The sequence below is a fragment of the Acomys minous genome (assembly GCF_964271855.1).
Source record: "Acomys minous genome assembly, chromosome: 12".
In the NCBI taxonomy this organism is placed as follows: domain Eukaryota; kingdom Metazoa; phylum Chordata; class Mammalia; order Rodentia; family Muridae; genus Acomys; species Acomys minous.
The window spans coordinates 2,383,838-2,403,755 of NC_140493.1; the positions used below are offsets into that span (position 1 = coordinate 2,383,838).

General features: G+C 51.9%; 1 protein-coding gene and 1 long non-coding RNA gene across 3 annotated transcripts in view; both read right to left on the minus strand.

Moving 5' to 3' along the window:
- Positions 1–5,707, minus strand: part of ACVR1B (activin A receptor type 1B) — a 37,794-nt gene extending 32,087 nt beyond the window's left edge. The window contains exon 1 of one of the 2 annotated variants that reach the window (XM_084749737.1): positions 5,546–5,707. In XM_084749737.1, coding sequence (XP_084605863.1) covers positions 5,546–5,636 — 91 coding nt within the window. In that variant the 5' untranslated portion in view covers positions 5,637–5,707. Of the gene's footprint in view, positions 1–3,886; positions 3,906–5,545 lie in introns of those variants that run through there. The other variant, XM_084749738.1, reaches the window with a different exon arrangement.
- Positions 5,708–7,339: 1,632 nt separating this feature from the next.
- LOC311579312 lies at positions 7,340–12,954 on the minus strand. Its single transcript, XR_014773117.1, has 3 exons — positions 12,122–12,954; positions 9,430–9,725; positions 7,340–8,230 (listed from the first exon to the last, which is right to left on the minus strand). It is a non-coding gene; the product is annotated as an uncharacterized lncRNA (long non-coding RNA).
- Between the last annotated feature and the right edge of the window lie 6,964 nt (positions 12,955–19,918).

Consider the following 19,918-nt stretch of genomic DNA (forward strand, 5'->3'; position numbering starts at 1 on the left):
GAGGCGCGTGTCTGTAACCCAAGGCCTGGGAGAGGTGCGGTGGAGGACGGCCACATCAGTCTCTGGCCTCAATAGGGGCATGCATGAACAAGGTGTCTGCTCGCCACATGCACACACACACACACAGAAAGGAGTCCTGAGAAGGCTATACAATATAGTTTATGCCTATGACATGTGTCCAACTCCCATGGCTGATCTTCACTATTCTAACTCCGCGTATATGCATTTGCCTACTTACTAACAGTTATCTGTGACCCCGGAGCACAATGCATGCAGGACTTTCCTGGTCACCCAAGGACATGCACAGAGCAGTCAAAGACACACATGTTCCCACTGGAGGTCAAACAAGGCAACGCCCCACTTCCTTGTTTTGGCTCTCATACTGTAAACACATGTCCTCTTGGCAGTATACTTAGTGTCATGCTTTTTGTTGATGACTTTGCTATGTAAAACGGTCTCCAAGCATAGTGCTGAAGCGATGGCTGTCGTCCCTAAGCACAAGAGGACAGTGATACGCCTTAGGGCCCTAGGGGGAACGGTGTTAGGTAAGGTTGATTCAGGTAAGAGTTGCAGTATGTTCTTGCTTGAGTTTCATGTCAGGAACCGACAGTATGTATTAAACAGGGTATCTTTATACAGAAACAAAGTTACTTATTGATCATCTGATGGGAGCTCAGAGCAGACACTTGTAAGAACTGAGCCTACACTTGCTGTAGGAGCCAGGGCTCTCCGCACTGGTTAGCAGTGTCGGTGCCACCTTATGGCCCGTAACCACCAAGCTGCCACAGCTGGTTTCACAGAGCACACGTAAAGCTGAGGATACAGTGGGGCGCTCTGGGCATGCTCTAACCCATCTTGCTCAGAACACTCAGCCAGTAATTGTGTTTACTTATTTATATTTAGTTTAAGCCACTGTGATGTTAAGTTCCACAACAGTAGGGATTTGGGAACTTTTGTTATCTTATTCAGTGTTATTTCCTCATGCCAAAAGCTGTTCTAGGCACATACCCAACTGAATGCATAAAGAAGTCTCCCTATATGTGTAACTATGTAGATATTAGAGGCGGCGCGACATGTGTTACTTTTGTTACGTTAAATCCAAAATATCCAGCAGGACAAATGCAGGCCTGAGGCTGGAGAAAAGGAAGAAAATAAGCAAAGGTGACCACCCGGCCTCAGCCGACCACCTCGAAGTTCTGGAGCATGGGTCGGACCTGCTGGGGGAAGACAATTCATTGCTAAACCAAACTCTGACAGGCCTACAGTAGGGGAAGGAGACCGCTCCGCAGGACCACGGCAGCACCATGTCCCACGCATCCTAGTGGGAGCCAGCGGGTACACAGCAGCCCAGAGTAGAGATGGTGCCTCTGGAGTCCAGCCTCAGGGTAAGCCATGCATTGGCTGATTTGGGGGTGGGGGGGAGGAGAGAGAAGGAGAAAGGGAGAGAGGGAGAGAGGGAGAGAGGGAGAGAGGAAGAGAGAGAGCGTGTGCACACACGCGCACCATGGGGCAAACAGAAATTCAAGTCAGACTGCTAGAAAACCAAAGGGCCCGAGAGCAGACACTTGGCTGTGACTGGCCCGTCTCGGTGGGACTGGTGGCTGCTCACCCAGGACTGTAGGCTTGAGGAGTTCGAGGGTCGCTAGGACTTTCCTTTTGTAAATACAGAGAGGAAAAAGATACAATGTTCCCTTATACCAGCGCCCTCTGTAACAGACAAGACAAGAACTCAAGACAAAGTGAGTCCAGGACAGCCAAGGCTACAGAGAAACCCAGTCTCAAAAACAGCAAAAGACAAAGCAGACAAAGAAAAAAACCCCACAGCTGCCCTACCAGTATTCTAATTTAACCTTCAAAACCAGAAAGGGGATCTAAAGTGGAGCTGAGACCTCCCCTCCCCGCGCCACCCTCTGCTCCTGGGTGCTCATGAGAACAGAAGGCAAAGCAACTCAACTCAAGCTCCAAACTGCAGCGCAGAGGCTCAACAGGGCACACTGAGCGCAGCAGCGCGGCTCTCCTCTCCCGGATTCATATTTTGGTAGCAAGGTTACAATTAGCTCACCGGTGGAGAATAAGCCTATTTATAACACGGCAGTCCCCCGAAAGGCGCAGTCATCTAGCAGGGCTTCTAGGGGGAACCAAGCCCAGCCTGCAGCCTGCAGCCTCCCGGGGTCCTGCAGGATGGAGCCCTCGGTCTAACCTTCCTGTGTTCAGTCACCGTGCTGGCCACGTTGGCCTCCATGTTCTTATGTAACATTTACATAGGACCATAAACACACCCAGGGTTGCATAACACTGCCAACCAATACAGCCTAAAGCAGGTCACTTCCTCCAGCCTGCCTCCCGTTCCTACAGGTATGCTGCCCGGCGAGGAGACCGCCTGCCAGCGGCAGAAGTTAACCGGAGGAAACCTGAACCCTGCCTACCAAAAAGCAAAATCAGAAATGAGCCCCACTGACATGTGGTGTGTCTATCAATCAAAGCATGTTATTCTGCCCCATAAGATAAAAAGTAACTCAACATTGCTTATTCACTGAAGTCAGAAACTGTGTCTAAAAATACCTCCTGCCAACTGGCTATCAGTAAGTCAGCCTCACAAATGCCCCAACCGGGGAGCGACACACAGCGTTCTCATTTCCACAGGGAAAACTGAGGCAGTAACAGGTTAAGTTACTTGTTCAAGGACAACCTGTAAGGAATCAAAGTTCCCTGCGCACCAGCCTCCTCCCTCCATCTGGCGCTAACCTTTAACCAGAGTAGCCATTTTAATGTGCTTTATCACATCTGCCCCAGGAGCTGTTTGAACAAGCTAATCAGCGGCCCCTTCCCTCACGGTTCACTTCCACCCGACTTCAACGTCCATGCCCTCTCAACAGAGCCTCGAGGCTTGGACTGGGATTACATTTTTAGGCAGTTTGCAGAAATACAAAATGCTCCTCGCAGAACCACAACTGCCCCTCTTGATGCTTTAAGAAAACAAATGCTTTCCTGCTGCTCACCGGACTTTCCATCTTACAAGATCAGCGTGGACATTCTTAAGATGCAAGTAGCCAATGGATGCTGATCCTAGGCTGAAAGTCATTCTCCTTGTTGCTGGCTTTTCACTAAGCCCCGGTTTTCATTAATTAATAGACACCCGTCTCTTACTGCTCTCACATGGTGTCCCCACACCAGGCCTGAGGACGGCCTTGCCCTGTCACTTCCCAACCCGCACAGAGGAGCACTGTATAGGAAATGCAGGGGAGGGAAAACACCAACTTCTTGTTATCCCAGCCTCTACTTTCCCAGAAGTGACGCCGTTCCACCCTAAGACTTTTGCAACAGTGGTCTCTGCAGCATGCACTACTGGCAAGTAGATGTGTCCCGGAAAAAACTGTAGCGTCTGGCCAAGAGGTTTAAAGGCCTTGGAGAATGTTTGCTAGACACACAACTGAATTTCCCATTTACCAAAAAAAGAACCCAGCTCCCTGTGACACCCTCACCCCGACAAACGTCCATTTTAGGGCGCATACCAAACAACAATGAGCCCTACAGCATCCAGAACCAGCTGGACCACCAATTAAACACTCTCAACTATGTTAGCAGCAAGAAAAACCCACAGGCAGACGCACCACACCATGGAGAAGTTAGAGGCAGGCTACGAACTCCGCTGAAGGGCCTTCCAGGCTTATTTATACACACACAACATGACAAACCTCAAGACGGAGTCTCCTTATTTTTACTATCCTACTAGGGAGACAGCTCTGCCACACAGTCCAAAAACACGGCCCATGAGGCCCAGCAAACATTCCTGTTGATGAAAATCGTGCTCGGGATCCCCACAAACCTGAGGCCCTGCTCAAACCCACCGCTTAGGTTTGTTTGTCAGTCCCCACCGCACAGTTACCTGGGACAGAGCGGTGACATGGGGGGTGGGGACACAGCACAGTACCCAACAGAAGCATTAGCCAGTGAACAAAGGCCCCGCAGCACAAGCCCCACCACTGTGTGGAGCACACGGAAAGAGGGGACAATGAACTTGTTTTTGAGATTCCAGAGTAGCGTGATGATGTCTTCTACTGAGGGTCTGCGTTAGGAAACCAAGAGCCACCTGAGACTCGCCTGTGTGTGAGAGACGGGAGGGGGAGGGGAGGAGAGGAGGGAGAGAGGGCCCAGAGACACACACACACACACACACACACACACACACACACACACACACACACACACACACACACACACACAAGATCTCCCATTGCTGGGAGGTTGGGGGTGGCTAAGAAGCCAGGCAGCAGGCTTTGTACAACGGGAGCAGCAGATACAATCCTAATTGTCTCACGAGATCCATCTGTGGGTCAATAATCACTTCGGTGCAGCTGCCAAATATAACCTTCGTCTGCAACCCCAATGCCAAAACGCGCCTGAGAAATACCATCAGACGAAAACATTTTAGGGTCTCATGCGCTCTTCCCAGCCTCAAGTGCCTCATAAACAACACAGCCAGTGCAGTGTCCCACCAAAAAAACAAAAAACAAAAAACAACAACAAAAAAAACCCGTCTCCGCCTCTCTAGTGGGAAAGGTGGGGGTGGGCATGGCCAACACAAGGCCCTGAGGGTTGGAAGGTAAGGGGTGTGTGTTTGGGGAAGAGGGGGTGCTAGTTGGAAGGATTGTGTGCCACGACAAAAATACTGACCAAGGGCCAGAGCGAAGAGAGTCCAATGGTGGGGTCTTTAAATAATTTGGGGGTGGGGTGGGGGTGGAAGCATGCTCCAGGATTTCACCTGAAAAGCATTCTCAAAGTGATTAACCCAATGGGTCCCCTGGGGCGGGGTGGGGGGAGGCGAGGAGGAAAGCAAACACAAACACACCTAGATTCAGATTGACTCTCAGCTGGGGAACAGGGTTTCACAGGGCTGGGGGTGGCTCTGAGGCCAGGCTCCAACAAGGTGTAGGGGCCTGCTCGCCCCATTTCTCCAAACAGCTTCTACAGGCATGGATATCCGAGGGGGGGGGTTGCCCTGCAGAACCCAAGGGACTGAGCGAAGCAAGGGGAAATGTGACTCCGGCGCCTAGAACATCAGGGTGGCAGGGGAGGAAGGGCAGGGGTACCCCAAGCTGAAGGGAAGGTTAGAGAGCCCTATCGTTGGTAGCCCAGGGTACGAATGGGCTCTCGGCATCAGAACACCTCGAAGAAACAAGCTCCGGGTTGCCGAACCCCACAGTCTTGGCGGGAGAAAAGGCGCCCCCCAGGAGCATCTGCTGGCACGGACGTGCTGAAGGGCAGGAGCCAGGGACCTCCACATCTCGAGGAAGCCTGGGCTCTGAGCGGTGGGAGCTCAGGGCGCTGGAAGCGCGACCCCCTGGGCGCCCCGGTCGGGCTCCGCCTGGAAGAGCGCGCGGGTCCCCAAGGCTGACCCATCGCCACCCACAACCCGGCCCTCCGCGCCCCCCGCCCGGCCATATTGCGCGGCTGGGGAGGGGGCGCGCCCGAGCCCCACGGCGGGCGCGAGGCCTCGCCTGGCCCTCGGCATCCCGCGCCGCCCCCTTCCCCGCCCGGGACTCACCCTGGATCCCCCGGGGCCCCGACCCGCCGCTGCCGGCGAGCAGGAGGACAACAAGGGGGAAGAAGGAGGAGGCTCCGGCCGACTCCGCCATAGTAACCGCCGCCGCAGCCCAGCAGCGCCCAGCGCGCGCGCGCGCCCCCGGCGCCTCCCTCCCTCCCTCCTCCCGCGCGCCCCCGCGCCCGCGCGTCCCCGGGCTCCCTCGCTCCGCGCCGGCACGTGAGCTCCCGGGAGCCGGTGCGGCCGCCGCCGCCGCTGCTACCGCCACCGCCGCCGCGCGCGCCCCCGAAGGGCGGGGCCGGGTGCGCGCGGGCGCCCGCCTTAAAGGGGAGGGTCCCTGTTAAAGGGGCGGAGGTTCTCGCCTCCGCGGCCAACCTTGCGCGCCGGTGCGGAGCGGAGGAGAGCCCCCGAGGCCGGTCCCGCGGCCGCGCAGTTGCAGAGCCGGCGCTGACGCCCCCCCCCATCCCCATCCCCGACCCCCGCCCCCTCCGGCCCTTTGAGTCCCGCTGGGTTCGTCGCCATGGTCTCCTAACCCCGAGTCCCTCGCCAGTCTCTCCCCCTCCTTGCCGCCCGCTGGACACAAGGACCTGTGCGACCGTCTCTTCGAAATGCAGCTAGGCTGGCAGGGCTGACACCCTCGCTGAGAGTGCTGCCCAGGTAGAACCCTTTTGGTAAACAGTGTGCCAGTAGCTATCTATCCAGCGCCTCACAATACGCATCGCCTTGGCCCGGCATTTCCTCCTGTCTGTCTTCAGGAAATAATGAGGCTAAATATTTACGCAAAAATGTTCCCTTGCTTATTTATCGCTGGAAAGAGCTGGAAACCAGAAAAGCGATCACAGTAGTTTAGATAAACTATGGCTCACCCATGGTGAAGGAGCACGAGTAATTAAAAATCGGTTTGAAAAAAAAAAACAAAAAACTAATGGCACGAGGAAACGTCGCTCCATGTTAAATGAAAACGCAAAACACCAAACTTTACAATATTAAATTTTTGTGGATGATATGTATGCATAGAAGAAAAGGGAAGGATCTTACTCGATAGCACCACTAGGGTTTTCTGTTCTTGTTTGTTTGTTTACTTGAGACAGGCTCTCACTATGTAGCCCAGGCTGGCCTCAAACTCACTGAGAACTGCCTGTTTCTGCATCCCAAGTGCTGGGTCTTAAAGGTGTGTGCCACCGTGCCACGCTGAAATTTTTGTTTTTTTTTTTTTTTTACTTTTCCTTTAAATATTCCAGTAATTTCTAAATATTTTCGTGACAAACACTGCTTTCAAATTTCGTGGGAGATGCTTGTAAAGGGTAAAGGACTCACACCTTTCTTGGAGAGTTCACTCTCTCTAGCTTGACATCATTAAGAGGGTAAGGCACAGAGAGTCCAGAGACTTTGTTATCTGTACCCTGTCTGCTTCTGGTGGCCAACTGGGAAAACAGGGCAACATTTTAACCTTTCTAAGGCACGTGTTTCACCTGTGAGAGAGACCTAGGGGTAGAGAAGGAGGGAGGGGAGGCAGAGGAATCGCTGAGTCAGGGGCCAGCCTGGTCTACAGAGTGAGTCCCAAGACAGCCAGGGCTACACAGAGAAACCCTGTCTCGAAAAACCGAACACCAACCAACCAACCAAAGGAGGGAGGCTGTTCTCATATGTAATTCTCACCTGACCTATAAGTTGTTCCCCACACAAAGAACCTAAGGAAAAAGGGGACTGTGTACCTCACTCCTCAGGAACAACACACGCAAGTATTAGGTCAGGTCAGCATTTAGCAAGTAGCTATTTTTATTCTTTTTTTTTTTTTTTTTTTTTTTTTTAGTATTTATTTAGTATACAGTGTTCTGGCTGGATGTGCACCTGCAGGCCAGAATTGGGCACCAGATCTCATTGTAGATGGTTGTGAGCCACCATGTGGGTGCTGGGAATTGGACTCAGGACCTTTGGAAGAGCACGCAGCGCTCTTAACCTCTGAGCCGTCTCTCCAGCCCCCAACTATTTTTATTCTTTTTGCCCTCGATTACCACTATCCTCACCCGAAAAGTAGCCTACTTCCCCAAGTCTGTCTAACTGGTCAACCCACCCACGCTCTGTGCACGACTGGGCCACTGGATCAACGTCAGCTTTAAATTACTCTCTTCATCCTGAAGCCCTAGAAACCCAAAACCATGGTGCTGACTTGGCCATGTTCCATCAAACTCTTCAGGAATGAATCTTCCTCTGTCTCTCTGAGCTTCTGGGAGTTCCCAGAATCCTTCACGCACTCCAGCTTCTGCCAGTGTGGCTCCAATCCCCACCCCTGTCTTCACGTGGCACGTGTCTCTCCCAGGGTAGCGGGAGGGCTCACTTGGTAAAGTGCTGACTGTGCCACCACCACGAGGACCCAAGTCCAGATCTGCAGCACCCAGATAAGACCCAGGCATGCAGCTCCGATCTGTGGCACTGGGTGGCAGGCCCCAGGAGTCCTGCTCGCCTGCCAGTTTAGTTGAAATGGCAAGCTTCGGGTTCAGCGAGAAACCCTGCCTTTCCAGAGTAAGGTGGTGGGGCCGGCAAGATAGCTAAGCGGATGATGGTTAAGGTGCTGGTCACCAAACCCAACGGCCGGGGTTCCATCGCTGGGACCCACACGGCTGAAGGAGAGGACGGACCCCGACGGGTTGTCTTCTGATGGCTACACATGGCCCAGGATGTGTACGCCTGTACCCCAGATACAAACAAACAAACAAACAAATGTAGTGCTTAATAAAGGAAGGCAACCACGGTTGACCTCTGACCTCCACATGCCTACATGTGAGTGCCCACACCTCCACATGTGTGCGTAAGGCCCTCACACAAATCAAGTAAATAAATACAAGTTATCTCTCATCAGTATAGCAGTCATCACCAATTTAGGGCTCTCCCTGGGCCGGTATAAATTCAAGTCCTTCCTTCTGCTCTTCTTTTCCTTCCTGCCCTTTTTTCTTTTTTCTTTTTTTTTTTTTTTAATTTTTAAAAAAAGTTTTTTTCTCCCCAAGACAGGGTTTCTCTGTGTAGCCTTGGCTGTCCTGGACTCACTTTGTAGATCAGGCCGGCCTCAAACTCACAGAGATCCACCTGCCTCTGCTTCCTGAGAGCTGGGATTAAAGGTGTGTGCACCACTCCTGGCTCAGTATTTATTTTATTTTATGTGCATTGGTGTGAGTGTGTCAGGTCCACTGGAACTGGAGTTACAGACAGTTGTGAGCGGTCGTGTGGGCGCTGGGAATTGAACCTGGGTCCTCTTGAAGGACACACAGTGCCCTTCCTTAACCACTGAGCCATCTCTCCAGTCCATGTTTTTGCTTTTCAAGACAAGGTTTTGCTGTAGACTAGGCTGGTCTCAAACTCGTAGAGATCCCCTTTCCTCTGCCTTCCAAGTGCTGGGATTAGAGATGTGCACCACCACAAGCCTGGCCTCTTGTTCTGAAGTGGGCTCTCGTGTAGCCCAGGCTGGCTGTGAGCTCACCGTATACAGGGAGATGGCCTTGAACTCCTGATCCCCCTGCCTCTGTGGAGGTGTGTTGGGCGGGGTCAGGTGTACCACTGTGCCAGTTCAGGAATCAGAGCCTGGTTGTGTTAGATCTGGCTTCCCAGCACACTCACATTCACACGTTTTAGATACTAGTTAGTCCTGTGCAATGCAACCAGTACCCCTGCAACTGGGAAGGGGACACTGCGCCCTCGCTGAGGCCATCTTGCCTTATGCCTTGCTGCGACCTCGAGGCCAGGGGTCACACAGGGAGCCCAGCGTCTTGTTACCTGCGAATAGCAAGATCAACCCAAGCAATACAGAACTACGGCCTCAGTTCCAGATCAGCACACCCACTGTCTGGTTGTCTGATCCTCTGGGCAAGAAGCTTTGCCTCCCTGATCCTTACCTCATTCATCTGTACAGAACCTCGGACGGACCCTGAGACTTGGTTAGGATATTGTGCGTAGAGTGCTTAAAGTAACGTTGTCAAAGAAGTCGCCGCTCAGACGATCACAGCTCCACCTCGGCTACCAGCCTGCGGAGTGGCTGAGGCCTGGCAGAGTGTGCCCCAGACTCAGAGAAGGAGGCCACTTGCCCACGCTTGCACGTGATTGGTTGATAAAAACACAGCCCACGGTTCTTGCGCTTTGTTCGAAACTGCAGCGTCTCGTGCTTTCTGAAGGACTTATCTTCAGAACCAACCTAAAGATGAAAAAATGAGATTTGCTGGAGCGGGGACACAGGATAATTCTATATTTCTTACACCCTGTTGTGAGGATGTGGGGCATCTTTTTTTTCCTTTTTTTTTAAAAAGTTTTTCGAAACAGGGTCTTTCTGTGTAGCCTTGGCCATCCTGGACTCACTTTGTAGAGCAGGTTGGCCTCGAACTCACAGCGATCCGCCTCTTTCTCCTCTGCCTCCCGAGTGGTGGGTTTACAGGCGTGCACCACCATGCCCAGCGGTGTGAGACTCTTATCCAGCCAGTGCTGCTAGGTGTCGGCAGCTACCTTCCCTCTTAGGCTCTGGGCTTCAAGGAGACAGACTCTCCTGCTCACACCCATGATCCTTTGCTCCTTCCTGTGGCTCAGCCCAAGGATGCATCTGTCTAGTGCTTCTTGCCTGAAGACTCCGCGAAGTGCCCTAGCTTTCTCTTTTTTTTTTTTCTTTTTCTTTTTTTTTTTTTTTTTTTTGGTTTTTCGAGACAGGGTTTCTCTGTGTAGCCTTGGCCATCCTGGACTCACTTTGTAGACCAGGCTGGCCTCGAACTCACAGCAATCCGCCTGCCTCTGCCTCCCGAGTGCTGGGATTAAAGGCGTGCGCCACCACCGCCCGGCTGCTTTCTTATACTTTATAAAAAGTGCTTAGATTTTTGTGGCATCGTGTGGCATTTGTACACGTGCACAAACTGTGTGTGATCAGGGTAAACATATCTTCTCAGACATTTATCAGGGCTTTACTGAAGCCATCTCACACACACACACACACACACACACACACACACACACACGCACACACACACCCGTGCACGCGCGCGACTTTCCCTGGCTTTTTTGGACTGCAGTCGCTTTCTTACGCACAGCACACCGGAACTTCCCTTATCTAACTGTAACTTCGTGCTGGTTGTCGATCTTTCGCCATCTTTTCCTCCCTCCTCGCCACACCCCTTGGTAGCCATACTCTAACGGAAGGTCCCTAGACAGCAGGCTAGATCTCTCCACAGTCTATGAACGTCTTGTCTCCACTCTTGTGTCCGCTTGTTAATGCAATCTCTCAGACCTCCTTGGAAGTCGCTTAGCTAGGAAGAACCTTCCTCCCTGTGTTCCAGTGGCTGTGTCTCGCGGTGTTACAGCTCCTATCTCAGATCATGAGGCACCAAGATGCCGCAGCGAGGACTCACCTCAGGTATAAGCTACAGCGTCAGTGTGGCACACAGAGGCTGGGGCATCAGCTCTGCGGGGAACAGCTGAGGAGCTGGGAGCAACCGGGAGGAGGCAATGCTATAGCTGGTTCTTCGGAGACCAGTGCTCCCCAGATAGATATAGAGGCCTGGTGGCGGAGGCCTGGCCAGGCGGCTCAGCACTTAAGAGCGCTTGCTGTTCTCGCAGAGGACCTGGGTTCAGTTCCCAGCACCCACACCAGGCAGCTCACAACCACTTGTAATATAGTTACGGTGTAATCCCGTGCTGTCTTCTGGCTTCGGTACATACCAGGCACACATGTAGTGCACATACATACGTGCAAGCTCTCATATAGGCATATAAAATATGTGCCTTCTTTAAAAGAGAGGGGGACCACTTTGCTGATCCAAATAAACTAAAACTTTGCACAGGGAAATATTCAAGTGTGGCAAGACCGACAACAAGGAAACCAAAGACACGCAGTGTGGATAGCCGAGACAGGAGAGGAAGAGGAGCAGATTCCAGGAGGTAACACTGAAAGGGGAACGGGGGGACATGGACTCGGAGGGTAATTTAAACTGCCGGGAGCAAGGCTGGTGGGTGTGGGAAGCGGAGGAGAGGATGGCCCGGTCGGATTCCTGGATGCTTGACACAGGTGACTTGTGCCTAAAGTAGGAAGGACGTGTGCATGGGAGGAGAGAAACGAGATCCCCACCCAGGCAATACTGACTTTGATAGCATCGTGTACAGGAGGCACAGAGAGGGGACCGGGAAGCCAGGAGCCCAGCACAGGTGTACAAACGGCTCAAGGTGCACAAGAATGGCAGAAGCACAGCAACATGGCAGAAAGAGAGACTCACAGAAGTGGGGAAAGAACCTGGGGAGGACAGAATCCTGTAAACAGGCCTCTAAGGGTCTAATGTGGAGGAAGGTAAGAACCGGTTCCATCCGGTTTGGGGTGAAGGCGCGTAGGTGACTTCTGCCTGAGTCGACTGAGCGGAGGATGGAGTGGAGGGCCTTCGGTGCCATTGGTTTTTTTGTTGTTGTTGTTTTTGTTTTTTGTTTTTTGTTTTTTAAAAGAATTTGGCAAAGAAAAACAACTCCAAATACCCAATAAACTAGCAAGGAAGGTAAAAAAAATATATTGACCTGGAAAACCAAGAACAAAACCGGGCTGTGGCTCCGCGGTAGAGCACTTACCCAGCATGCCCTGGGGCCCGTCTCTAGCTGCTCCCACTGAACCGAAACATTCTCTCCTGGAAGGAAGGGAAAAGCAACACAAGACTCTGGAAGCTTGCAAAGTGTGTGAGATTCACAAGGCCCCTCCCTCAGGTTATATAAGCAACAAACAATTTCTGGGTGAGAGAGGAGGCTCTCCACCACTGACGCTGTTGCGGGTTGTGCGGGGTCGCAGCTGTTGTGTCCTAAGCTGGCGTGGAACTGCGATGCCGCTGCCTCTGTCTGAGTGACCCATGCTCCCTTAAGTAACCCCGTTAAATTCATTAGCCCACGGGGCTAGACTTCCTTGGAATCCCCCCTTTCGTTTGTCCTTGCTCTCTCTCTCTCTCTCTCTGTGGTGAACAGAAATGGCTTTGTAGGAAAAGTACAGCAGCACCCGGCAGCAGCAAAGAGCAAACGCCTGAGCAGAGGGGAGGCCAGGTGACTGACTGCCTTTCGCCCTGGGAGTGTTTGCACACCAAGTAAACTTGAAGTACGTTTTTGTTTTCTTGGTTTTGGGGGGGTTCTTTTTGTAGGGGACAAATCCCGAGTCCATCCAAATGAGAAGCCCTCTGCACAAAGGTCTGGCCCACAAAAGGTAATGCAGTTAGTCTAAGGACCAACTATAGGTAGCCCTTTCCTCCAATGCACCACAGAAAAGCTGCCAGACTTGAACTTTGGTATTGGGTGGAAGTGGGGGGCAGAAATCTTCCAGGGGAATTCATAAATTCAAGCTAGCTCCACGATATGTTGTTGTTTTCAAATTTTGCCCTATCAAAACTAGGACAGTTTGGGAAACTGCACCCTATGGTGTACTGCAGTACAAAACAGACAGTAACAGATAATCCCAGAGAAATCAACCCTTAACTGTAGGAGATTTTCTAGTTAATAGTACAATAAAAATACAACCAAAAGACATAATCAAATAGGACTTAGAGAAAAATAAATCAATTCAGAACTATATGTTCATTGAAAATGCCTTTTTAAATGAGTCAAATAAAAAATGTAAGTCATTGCTGACTTCATGCAATACTTTACACAGTAGAAAAGAAGGATTTTAGTAGAAAAGAAGGATTGCGTAACTTCCAGGTTAAGAAAAGAGGAAATGGGCTTGGGGCGGGCGGGGTGGTGTACGACTTTAATCCCAGCACTTGGGAGGCAGAGGCAGGTTGATCGCTGTGAGTTCGAGGCCAGCCTGGTCTACAAAGTGAGTCCAGGACAGCCAAGGCTACACAAAGAAACTGTCTTGAAACCCCCCACCCCTCCTACCCCCCCCCAAAAAAAAGAAGAGAAAATGGGATGAAAAAAAAAAAAAGAAAGCAAGCAAGTAAATGAAAAGGACAATAGTACTATTTAATAAATAGAAAGAACAGCATAATATGTACAAATAAATTCCGATATCTACATGATTATAATAAATGTAAACGAGCTAAATAATTCAACTTAAAAATAATGACTTCAAGACTGAGCAAAAGGGAGAAAAAATGTCAGATACTCAGGGTGATAGGAAGCTCTTGGTAAAGATCTGTTGCTTTACCAAGAGCAGAGAGATTCTAGCTTATGTCTAGTGAAGTGGCCAAGAGGAGTTCAAACGCACAGAAAGAAGAAAGAGTAAAAGATTCTGAACCAAAGACAGATGAAGAGCATAGCTTCCGTCTAGGTGCAGGGGCCAGCTTTGGCCTGGAGGAGAATATTACTGTCCCAGAGGCAGGAGAAAGGAGGTGAGCAAAGGGAAAAGGTGTTAGCACAAGAGGCTTATCTTAAAATATTCTCAACCAAGAAACAGGTTTTTTTTTTTTAGGAGTAACTTGCTCATAATGGAGGGTATGCTTGAATAAAGTTGTAATAATGTGTTAAAAATTCATAAAAATATTCAAGTTATAAAACTATGGAGAAAAGGAGACTGGCACCCAGGGATTCAGGGAACCAGAAAGAACGTCCAAGTGGCACTCGGGGCCAAGCAGAAACCACGAACCGTAAAGATGGGGTCTCAGGAACCCTTTTTTGACAGTACTGTTTTTTTTTTTCTGCAAGTGTTCATCAGCCTAAGGTGTGGGTATATGAGTCTCTTGGACACATAAAAGGCAGATATAGAGATGGGGCATATGGGGGACGGACAGGTGAGCTACGGTATTGAGGGGAACAGAAGGGGGGCTCATTAGACAGCATGGAGAGATTGAATGTGAGGTAGCTGGTAGCTGAGGATGGCGACCGGCTAGAGCGAATGCTGTTGGCGGTAGATGCCTCACCATCCCGCTTGGTGTCAGCAGCCTGCAGTTCACACACACGTGGTCCCACAGGAAGGGTCTGAGCTGCAGTGTTCCTGAAGAATACCCTCCCAGGCTCTCTCCTCTCTCTCTCTCTCTCTCTCTCTCTCTCTCTCTCTCTCTCTCTCTCTCTCCTTCCCTCCCTCCCTCTCTCTCTCCCCCAGAGCCTATGCCACATGACTTTAGAGGAGGGCTTTCTTTCTTCAGGGCTCGCACTGACCTTGTTCCACCCCAGTGCCTCCTGGGTAAACAGGCCCTGTGCCCTCAGCCGTGGTGATTCATACTTGAGTTTCTACCAGTGGCCAAACAGGCTTGCCCTCTTCCTCATTGTCTTGCTGCTGTGAGCTGAAGCTCACAGTTTCTTCCTGTCTGCCTGGTGCCCTTGTCCTGCGTGCCCTCGTGGCATCCCAGGCCAGGACGTCACAGTGCCCCGGGAATGCTGGGTGCCACCACTTCTTCATCTCCTGCTCGCCCTTCCCCAGCGGCCACTCTACCACATACTCAGGTCCCAAGAAATCATCCTGGAGTTTGTCAGCCATCGTCTCCAGAACATACAGGCATCTTACTTGCTCAGAGTCATGAAGTTCTAAGTCTATCCTGCTTGCTAGCTTGACTCATTGATAGATTGATTATGGTTTTTCCAGACAAGGTTTCACTGTGTAGCCCTGGAACTCCCTCTGTAGACCAGGCTGGGCTCAAACTCAGGGGTCTGTCTGCCTCTGCCTCCCAAGTGTTGGGAATGAAGGCGTGCGCCACCATGTCTGGCTTTGATCCTGTTACTTCAGAGTGGGGACACTGGGGATCAGCAGAGACAAGTATCTTGTCCAGGGACAGTGACCAGACTGGCGGTTGATATCTCTACACAGTGAGAATGTACTGACACCCTTCCACGTAAAGGTGGTGTCCGGAGACTGAACAGCTAGCTTGCCTGAGAAGAGTGCACAGGTTATGTTGTTACCACGCTTTTTTGCTTGTTTGTTTTGTTTTGTTTTGTTCTTCGAGACAGGGTCTCTCTGTGTAGCCTTGGCTGTCCTAGACTCGCTTTGTAGACCAGGCTGGCCTCGAACTCACAGCGATCCTCCTGCCTCTGCCTCCCGAGTGCTGGGATTAAAGGCGTGCGCCACCACCGCCCTGCTACATTGTCATCTCTTCAACCATCTAGTAGTGATGCCCCTCAGCTCACTCTAGGGAAGAGGGGCTGACCACCCACCCCCACCCCACCCTCCACCTTCCCCCTCCCACCCCACCCCCACCCCCCGCACAAGGTCGTTGAGCGAATACCTAGTGGACAGCCTCTCTCTCCTCCTCCTCCACTTCCTCCTCCCTATCCTTCCACACACAAGTGGAGTTTCCTTCTTGCCTGTTGCTCCAGAGGCTGTCCTGCTCACCAGCTGGGCCTTCGCGTGTTGCACGGTCAAACTTTTGGCCACAGCCTCAGTACCAGGGTTAGGGTTGGGAAAGAAACATAGAGACTGGCAGAGCCACCCGAGGGCTCCCTCGTGAGTGTTTGAACTGAGTTGGCAAGAAAACTGGGTGACTTTGGATGGTGGCAGGTCGCTGGAAATGACGCTGGGCCAGGCTGAGCAGGGCAAGCAATGTAGGAGCAAAGGTGAAGGAGGCAAGAAACGTGGTCACGTGGTCACAGGAATGTGCTCCCAAGGGAAAAGGGGTGGATCCCCCCTCAGCCTCACCCCACAGTCATGTGACACTCAGCCCAGTGTCCTCAGATCCATGAGCTCTGGCAGCGGCATTTCCCTGAGGTTTCCATCTGTCTCCTCATTTGAATGCCTTTGTTCTAGGACCCAGCAAACACATCTACAGCTGAGAATTCCTCCAGGAAGGCTTCTCGGTCGCCTGTGTGTTTGTCTGTCTTCTCTGGGCCACACATAACCTGACCACAGCAGTAGCCACAACCTTTTCTTCCCCGTCATCTCCTCACACACGTTGGCTGGTAGAATCTTCCAGCTCTGTGTCACCTCCTTGAAGCCACTTGCTTTATCTCTGCTGGGTTTGTTTGTTTGTTTTTATGTTCTAGCAATCGGTGTGTAAGGCTATCATTTCTTCATCCTTTGAGTACGTATTGAAAGTCTGTGAGGCGGGCCTTGGCCTGGGTCCTGGGAATGAGTAACCGGTTAGCGCTCGCCCTCCGGCGGTTCACAGTCCAGGAGAGGAAGCTATGTTCTCCTGGCCAAACTCTGGTGTCATGATCGCAGCCACCCACTTAGATACCCACCTTGACTGGCTCTGTCTTGATGACACCCAGACCCAGGCTCTTTCCTGTTTTCTCTTTCTCATTGTTCTGTTCCCCACCCAGAACCCTGGAGTCCTCTCTAGTCCCATCCCCCACCCCCACCCCCCAGCCCCCAGTCCCGCACCCCACCCCTCTCTGATCTTTGTTTTGTGTGTGTGTGTGTGTGTCTGTGTGTGTGAGAGAGAGAGAGAGACAGACAGAGACAGAGACAGAGACAGAGACAGAGACACAGAGAGAGAGACAGAGAGACACAGAGAGAGACAGAGAGAGAGAGAGAGGCCGGGGCGGGGGGGGGGGAGATTTCATGCTATTTTAGGACCCCATCACTTTTCAAAAACCTGGTGGCAAATCCTGCCAAAACCCCAGGGTGGGGGAGGGGAGGGAGGCCGGGCAATCTGAGACCGGGGCAGGCTGGGTGTCTGGGAAGCCAGGTTACAACTGCCAGCTGCAGAGCTGGGCCTCAGATCCCTTCGCATCGTTGACTAGCAGCTTCAGCGGCTCACTCAAGCCCTATCCAACCCGGTCCGACCCGACAGGCCCACGTCCTCGTTGGCATGCCCAGCTGTCATTCCTCCCCACCAGTCGCTCAGGGCGCTGCACACCAGGCACCATGTAAAATTGTGTTTCTGGAAACACACCACACGCCGAGAAGCCTTGAAATTCTTCTTGGAACGGGTCCAGGGGTTTATTTATGAAATTCCCAGGGGGTGGGAGAGACAGAAGTCTGGACTTCGCAGACCGAGTGCTGCGCCATCATCTCCCCGCCCCGCATGCACAGCTATTACTATAGCCCCAGCTTGGGCTGTGCCTGGGGCCGCCAGAAAGCTAGCTCAGGAGCCCGGGACCCAGGAGAGCGTGGGGATAGAGCACTTGGCCATAGTCCATACCCTGACGTCCCTCCGTCCTCTCTGTCAGCCCCCACCTCCATCTCAGTCTACTGCCCTCCCTCCTGCCCCCTCCACTTTGGGGATCCTTGCTGTCCTGTAGATTCACACTGTGAAACTAGTTTCTACCAAAGTGAGACGCTTGTGAGGCTGTCCTGTGTGCTGTGTGCTCTTTTGGCTCTTTGCCGTTGGGTTCAGAACACAAACGGGTTAGATATCGAGGCATTCGTGGCAGAGGCTGCCAGAGGCTTGGGGGGAACTTAGGGGTCCCAGCCTCCTCTGATGCATTGGGGGGGATATCTCAAGGCCATAGATGGGTGGCTAGTCTGACAAAGCCGAACACTCCAGCCCAGTGTGCAGGGACCTCCAGTGCTCAGGCCTTTAGGCCGCTACCTGCCTCTCTAGCCACCAGCTGGGACAGTTCTTAATGAGACTTGAGGGTTTTGTGACTTCTTCTCATTCTGTAGCAGTATCTCTATTTTTTTAATTTGATTTTATTTTTTATTTCTATTTTTTTATTTTTTTGGTTTTTTGAGACAGGGATTCTCTGTGTAGCCTTGGCTGTTCTGGACTCGCGTTGTAGACCAGGCTGGCCTCGAACTCACAGAGATCCACCTGCCTCTGCCTCCCGAGTGCTGGGATGAAAGGCGTGCGCCACCACGGCCGGCTAATGTAGTTTCAGAGCAAAGGGTCTTTAGTGTGTAAGAAGCTTTGTCTTCTATCCCCAACCAGCCCTAGGAGGAAAATAAAACACACACACACGTGTCTTTAGTCTCCTGTCTTCAGTGGTGCCACAGGCCCAGCCCCACAGAGGGGACTATCTTCCACAAATGTCACAATCCTACGTCAGGGCTGACTTGACTAATCTGCTAGAGACACAATAGACAGCTTAGGCTGAGATCACACACTTGCCACAGGAGTCAGGGCTTTTAGAAGTCACAGGGCACCATCCCCCAACTAATAAAGTCAGAATACAAATGATAAAACACTGAAGGCTGGTGGAACAGTCAGGGGGAAATGCCCTTCAGGGATGGCACCCTTCCCTCCCCACGTAGCCTAGGCCTCTGACGCTGATCTCTAGAATGCTCACTCACTAGAAAGAAGAATCCAGAAAGTCCAATGGGCCTCGCACACCTCCGCAAGGTTCCCTCCCCGGGGAACTCCCAGGCTGATTACACAGAGTGAGCTGGGGTGGGGAGGTAGACCTGGGACTTGCCCCTCCCGGGTGAGGCCAGCAGGTGTGGGCAGGCGCACCTGCCAGCTGGGAGGGGACAGTGTCAGCCTGCCAGGGCCTGTATTTATGCCTGTGGGAGCATGTGTGCACAGACGTGTGCAAATGCACTAGTGCACGAGGGCTGGGGAAGGACTGGCACGGGGATAAAGACATAGAACTATTCCCACTTGTGCCCCTAAGGCTGTGCCAGTCGGCTGTGGCCTTTGCCCGGGCTTATGGGTTAGTGTACTCATGGCAAAGGGTAAAGGTGCAGGCCTATTTTTAGACACTGCGGTAGAGGGAGGGTCATGACCTCTGGATGTAGACAGATATGATTCAAACTCCAGATCTATAATTTATTAGTCATGCAACTTGGGGCCTACCATTTAAGCTCTCTAGCCTTTTGGCTCCTGATCTATAATATAGAAATGATGAGGGATTTTTCTTTTTTTCTTTTTCTTTTTTTTTTTTTTTTGTGGTGTGTGTGTGTGTGTGTGTGTGTGTGTGTGTGTGTGTGTGTGTGTGTTTGGTTTTTTGAGACAGAGTCTTGCTGTAGCTGTGGCTGGCCTTGAACTCAGGACATAGACCAGGCTGGCTTTGAACTCACAGAGATCTGCCTCCTCTACCTTCCAAGCGCTAGGACTAAAGTGTACCACCATGACTGGTGAAATAACGATTTTCATTTTTGCAAAATGTATGTGAGAATAGAAGGAAACTGTCCTTTATCAGTTGCCAAGGACTGTAGGAACGACAGTTGTGCGCTGTGAGAGGCCAAGAATGCCAGTCCTGAAGCCAGGCTGCCTGTTTTAAACTCTACCATGCCACAGTCTTCCCGCCCATAAGGCAGGAACAATATCGGTACCTGCTCCACAGGACTGTCACGAGGCCCAAGGCCTGGGCACACATGCGGCGCGCTCACAGTCTCCGTCATGGGGCCGGTGTTCACACCTCTGTGGGCCTTGTCCCAGGGCCCAGTCCCGCTGCACAGCCCCTGTCCCAGCTTGCCCTGCCTGTGGCTTCAGGCCAGGTTTTTTCCTTACAGTAAGATCTGGTTTTTCCCCAAGCTGGTCCTTCCCAGGCGTGCTGTTGTCATGGGAACCTGCAGAGGCTGCTTAGCTTTGGGGGAGAAAGAGCTTGTTGATGAAAGCGAGACAATCCCCCCAC